The sequence below is a fragment of the Sinocyclocheilus rhinocerous genome, unplaced genomic scaffold (assembly GCF_001515625.1).
Source record: "Sinocyclocheilus rhinocerous isolate Xijiao unplaced genomic scaffold, SAMN03320098_v1.1 scaffold1534, whole genome shotgun sequence".
NCBI classification, from domain to species: domain Eukaryota; kingdom Metazoa; phylum Chordata; class Actinopteri; order Cypriniformes; family Cyprinidae; genus Sinocyclocheilus; species Sinocyclocheilus rhinocerous.
In genome coordinates this window covers 482,361-488,112 of record NW_015638992.1, presented here as the reverse complement: position 1 = coordinate 488,112, position 5,752 = coordinate 482,361, and the positions used below count along the sequence as shown (strand labels likewise).

The 5,752-nt window shown below is 36.0% G+C and overlaps 2 protein-coding genes across 2 annotated transcripts in view; both read left to right on the top strand.

The window, feature by feature from the left end:
• The window catches only part of LOC107750928 (spindlin-W-like), a 5,428-nt gene extending 4,698 nt beyond the window's left edge, over nucleotides 1–730 (top strand). Inside the window, exon 4 of the mRNA XM_016566508.1 lies at nucleotides 521–730. Within this exon, the coding sequence (XP_016421994.1) occupies nucleotides 521–726 (206 nt within the window). The 3' untranslated portion in view covers nucleotides 727–730. The remainder of the gene's footprint in view (nucleotides 1–520) is intronic.
• A 91-nt stretch (nucleotides 731–821) lies between these two features.
• Nucleotides 822–5,752, top strand: part of LOC107750927 (hydroxysteroid 11-beta-dehydrogenase 1-like protein) — an 8,101-nt gene continuing 3,170 nt past the window's right edge. Inside the window, exons 1-3 of the mRNA XM_016566507.1 lie at nucleotides 822–878; nucleotides 4,749–4,830; nucleotides 4,955–5,120. Coding sequence (XP_016421993.1) covers nucleotides 822–878; nucleotides 4,749–4,830; nucleotides 4,955–5,120 — 305 coding nt within the window. The remainder of the gene's footprint in view (nucleotides 879–4,748; nucleotides 4,831–4,954; nucleotides 5,121–5,752) is intronic.

Below are 5,752 nucleotides of genomic sequence, written 5' to 3'. Positions count from 1 at the left end.
CAAACTTTTGAATTTTAGATTATGTATTAAATTATTGGTTTTGTTTGTAGTTATATAAATTAATAATATTAGTTGTATTAAAGGGATAGTTCACCCAAAAATGAAAGTTACCCCATGATTTACTCACCCTCAAGCCATCCTAGGTGTCCTGGCTCTTCCAAGCTTTATAATAGCATTGAATGGGTGTTGAGATTTTAATGCCCCAAAAACTGCATCCATCCATCATAAAAGTACTCCACTCCAGAGAGTGGTGTTCCAACGTAGGACGCAGGCATAGCGTAAACTGAAAGAAGAAAGTCATATACACCTAGGATGGCGGGAGGGTGAGTAAATCATGGGGTAATTTTCATTTTTGGGTGAACTTTCCCTTTAATTTGAATGAATAAAATGCATGTTTATTTTGATTTAAAATATTATAATGTTTAATATTACATTTATTATTTTCAATTTATAGAATAAGTTGTTTTAAATCAGTCACTTTATTGTGAAGTAAAGTCATTCCACCGCTTTGTTTCCACAGAGAACAAACACCTGCTGCCTGCAGACAGGAAGCCCGGTGAGGAAACAGAGAGCCTTGTGGGTAAGCAGGTGGAGTATGTGACGGATAAAGGGGTGAAGAGAACAGGCCTCGTCATCTACCAGGTTCCCGCCAAGCCGTCCGTCTACTACATCAAATACGATGACGATTTCCACATCCACGTGTACGACCTGGTCAAGACCACCTAAAAAACCACAGACGAAACAAAGAAACCCCAGACAAACCCACAGCGCTTCACCTCTTCATAGCTTAAGTATCATCGCCTCTCATTGTACAGTCTGCCATGCCTCGCCGCGCCGCGGAGGTGGCGGAGGTGCTGTATGAAGCGTCCGTGTACAGGGTTTGTTATTTTGTGTTGATGTCACAGACGATTTTTACGCAGATTAAAAAAAAAAAAAAACTCACGTCAGAGAAACATTTGATTACAAATCATACAGTGTGACTTTCTAACTGACCTATTTATTGGACTAATACGCTTCGTAACCCAGAATTGCTGTTAAAACTTTTGAGTTGGTATTATGCGACGCATATTGTGGCTTTTAGTTGCGTTTTCCCCCAAATCAGATCACATCTGCAGTGAAACAAATGGGCGCCATTGAAGAGGGTTGCCTGTTTTGTCCTGTATGAAATAATTCATGCTTTATTATTTGTTTTGTCGTTAAACAGCAGAAGAGCACTTGTAACTGAACACCAAACCAACCAAACTACATCTGCGATTTTGAATGTCAAAATAGCAAAAATTAAAACCGTCTCCTGTTGTTTGTAAAGATTATTGCAAACTTATTGCAAAAATAAGAGTTTATGTAGCCCAGTTGATTTGAAATTTAGTAGGCCTTGGTTTAGAAAACACAAATCCAATCCAGCAGGCTGGATAGACCTGTTAGTCCTCTACAAACATCATAACATCTGCCTTACTGTGAAATAAATTGGTCTTAAATGATTTGTTTTGATTAAATTCACTATATTCATGCTCATGTTTTTGTCCCAGCCGATCTGAGCAGAGCTTCATGATTTCATGAGTTGTAATGAGGAGTGATTTTTGTTGATTTCATGTGTCGGATCGACTCGCGGCCCTTTATAGTGATAAAACAGCAGAACTTGAAATGTCTTTTGTGACTCTTTTTCCTCTTGCTTTTTGCATCACTTCATGTTTTGTTGTAAATGATGCACAGGAGCATGATTATTGCCCACCTGGTCATGTAGCTGATTAGACCTTTTTTTTGCTTGTAGCATTTGCACTTTATTCTTTCAATGTCGTCTGTAGCTCCAAAGTATCCCATAGGAAGTCAACGATTAAAAAACAGTCCGAAAATAATAGTTAATTTCAGATACAAAAAAAAGTGTCTTACCTGATTGGCATCACTAAAACAAAATATACAGCAAGCAGTTTGAACTGAACTGAAATTGTGCAACTTGTATATGATATTAGTATATTTTATTAACCCAATCCCATATATATATATATATATAAATATATATTGCAAATTAATTTGATCGATTTTGAATTTGAACTTACAATTGACTTGTATATGAATGGATTTGGTTATGTAAATGTAATGCATACAAATGGGGATTTCATATGTAAGTGTCGGACATTCAGCTCTGCTCTCTGATTGGGTGCCTGCTGTGGTTTGCATGTGTTTTTCCCGGACAGACCGACAGTTTTTGAATTCCTTCAGTACATTAGCGCTTCACACAGATTTATCAGTTGTTTATTGTGTAGTTAGATATTCAGTATGCCATTATCAAAAACACATTGCGCGTTTAATTAATTTTTTTGGAAAAGATAAATGGTTTGTTTCTCCTGACATAGTAAATGTTTTGGGCAACCCAATTTGGGGTTACAGGAAAGCATTGTTCAGTGAAATGCACATTTCTGTAAATGAATTGTTCTACTTTCAGCTGTTCATATGGATCGAGTTTCCGGTCCGTTTGCCATCACATCAGGTGGCTCGTTCTCTGTATATTCTCCGTTGTGCTTTAAAAACACTTGTACTATAATTCTGCTTTCCCTGTAGATAGAGGGTTTGATGATTTTGACATGTTCAAGGTTTTATGACCCTCAGCAGACTTCTGCGTTTTTTCTTTCTCCTAACTGTGAACGAGTAATTCTCTCTGGCTTCTTTGTTAATGTGCTTTATCGTGTGGTCTGCGAGCTTCTGCCGGTTCCTCTGGTTCTTCTATTTAATCTGTTCTTTTGCTGCTTTTTACCAAAGTTACGTTTCAGTAGGTGACATTGAGGAGTGTCAAACTATTTATCCTGTCTGTTTGTGTAATGATGTTATCGTAAATAATTAAAGAGATATTTTTTGCACTGAAAATGTTGTCATGGTAATGGTTTTTTCTAATTATTGAACTTCTTATATTCCTAGACACATATGATACACATAATGTAAAAACATTCTGTTAAATGACAGTATATGGCTTTTATAGGAATGGTAAACACAATTTTTTTAATATTTAAAAATATATATTTTTAATGATTCGCTAAAGCAACTCAACTCTGAGCAACTGTTTGCAGTTTTGTGTATTTTTGCGACTTTGGGGCTCTTTACTGTGGGAGCTGTTTCTGCCACAGAATAAATAAATAAATAAAATAGATAATCGAGACTTTTATCTCACAATTCTGTTTTTGTTTTTCACAGTTATGAGAAAAAAGTCAAGCAAAATTTGTAAGATTAAAGTTGCAATTACCTTTAAAATTTTTTGTTTATTTTGTGAAGGAAATAAAAAAAAAATTAATTGCGAGATATAAACAGAATTCTGAGAAATAAAATCAGAATTGCGAGATGAAATGTCAACAAGGAATTGGAAAAAAAAAAGAAAAAAAGTTGCAGTTAAAGGCTGATGATACACGGGGCAACTTTTTGAGCAATGTTGCTGTCAATGGGCCACTAGGTAAGACAGGACCCAAGACTGATCTAAAATATCCAGATAGAAATTTGTTACCCATTCTCAATCGAAAAGTGCCCAAGCAACATTGCTTATAAAAAGTTGCTCTGCAAAATTGCTCAAAAAGTTGCCCCGTGTATCATCAGCCTAACTTTTGTCCTCAGAATTGTCTGAAAGTCCAAATTGTGATATAAAAAGTAAAACTTAAAGGGGTCATATGATGCGATTTCAATTTTTCCTTTCTCTTTGGAGTGTTACAAGCTCTTGGTGCATAAAGAAGATCTGTAAAGTTGCAAAGACTAAAGTCTCAAATCCAAAGAGATATTCTTTATAAAAGTTAAGAGTCAACCATACTTACCTAAAACAGCTCGTTCTAACAGTTTATACCCTGATAGGTTACTAAACTGATTAAATAAATTTAAAGGGGTCATAGGATGCCCATTTTCCACAAGTTTATATGATTCTTTAGGGCCTTAATGAAAAGTCTGTAACATAGTTTGGTTAAATTTTCTCAATGGTTGTGTAAAAAACACCTTTTTTTACCCTGTCAAAAACAGCTCTTTTCAGATCAAGCCGTTTACTTTAGCCACATTCATCGTGAAGCTTGCTAATTAGCACATTATTAGGAAAGGCGATTTGCAAAGATTCATTACAAAACATTATACTCACTTCTTCTGTAGATGAGGCTGGATCATGAATGATTCGCGCGAACATAGACACATTTATTTAGATCGGGGGCGCATTCCCTTCAGAAACAAAGTAATCCACTGCCACTTCAGCGGCTCAGATGTCGGGAGTAAATGGCGACTGCTATGTTCATTATTACATCCAACAACAGAACACCTCAATCGCTTAGGAGTCATTCTTGTCTACATCTGCTCCAGCGGTGAAACAATAGAGGACTGATGACAGCTCACTCAGGGCGGGTCTAAGGTAAGACACCAGTCTAGTCTGTGCTGAAACGCTACTGTCAATCAAACTATCGTGGGAGGGGCCTGTCTGTGTGACATCACACAGACAGGCATCTGAGATCGGCGTGATTTGAGAAAGGGGAAAACATTTAACGAGATAAAAAAAAAAAACCACTGGGTGGATCTTTATCATTATAGGGTGTTTGTGTACACACACTACCAACACACATTTCAGTTCAAACAACTTGTAAAAGTGCATGTAGCATCATATGACCCCTTTAAAGCTGCAGTCCGTAAGTTTTGCCTCTTTGTCGCCATCTCTGTTTGAAAACATGCAATTGCAGCTGTGTGCCGAATTATCTTCCTTGCATGGCATAGCTCCAGCGCCGATGATCTAATGTTTTGAGAGTTACGTGCAAATGGCCGCAGCAGCTCTTCCTGTTCTGGAAACATCTGGTGGATCCATCATTGTAGTGTCTTCAGTGGCAGGTGAGTCTTTAACTTTGTTGGTGCACGTTCAATTAATATTAATCTAAATTGAATTTTCCTGCTGGAACTGGAAAGAATACTTTTGGCTCTTTTCCTCCCTGATTCAGGTAAGCTGGCGATTCAGGTAAGCTGGCGAGTCCATTTGTGGCTCTGTACACCGCTACCAAGTTTGCTATGAACGATTTCTTCGGAGCGCTGCAGAATGAACTGGCACTCAAGAAGAGCAACGTGTCTGTTTCCATCTTGATCCTCGGACTGATAGACACAGAATCAGCCATGAATAAGATCAGGTTGGTTTTCTGTTACAACACTCCACTTCAGACAAAAATGATGACTTTGGATGTTTTTTTTTTTAAAGTTTGGATTATCAGAAATGCTTTATTCAGCCACAGTAATAACCATTTTTAACTCGCATAACCATTTTTTATTCACATTTATCAAGTACATTATATAAATAAGTGATATAATTAAAGCCGTTTGCTTGAATCAACATTTCTATCATATAGCAAACACAGTATCTCATGTTTCATAAGTGCAACATGCCTTTGAATTTACAGTTTTTGCCTTAAATATTTCATGAGGTTGCTGGCAATTTTTAGAGGAGATTTTAATCTAAATTTAATCTTTATTGTCTTAAAAATAGTAAGAATTATGTTTATTTACATGCAAAACATGTTTGATTAAATATTATAAATATATTAAACATTTTGGTTAAATTTTTTTTTGGTAATACTTTACAGTAAGGTTACATTTGCTAACATTAATTAACTGCATTGGTTAAAATGAACTAACAATGAAAATACATTTATTAACCTTAAGCTAATTTTAGCATGTACTAATACATTAAACTCAAAAGTCTGTTATTATTATTTAATGGACCTGAGCAAACAAACATGAATGTTTACAAAGATTAATATATAGA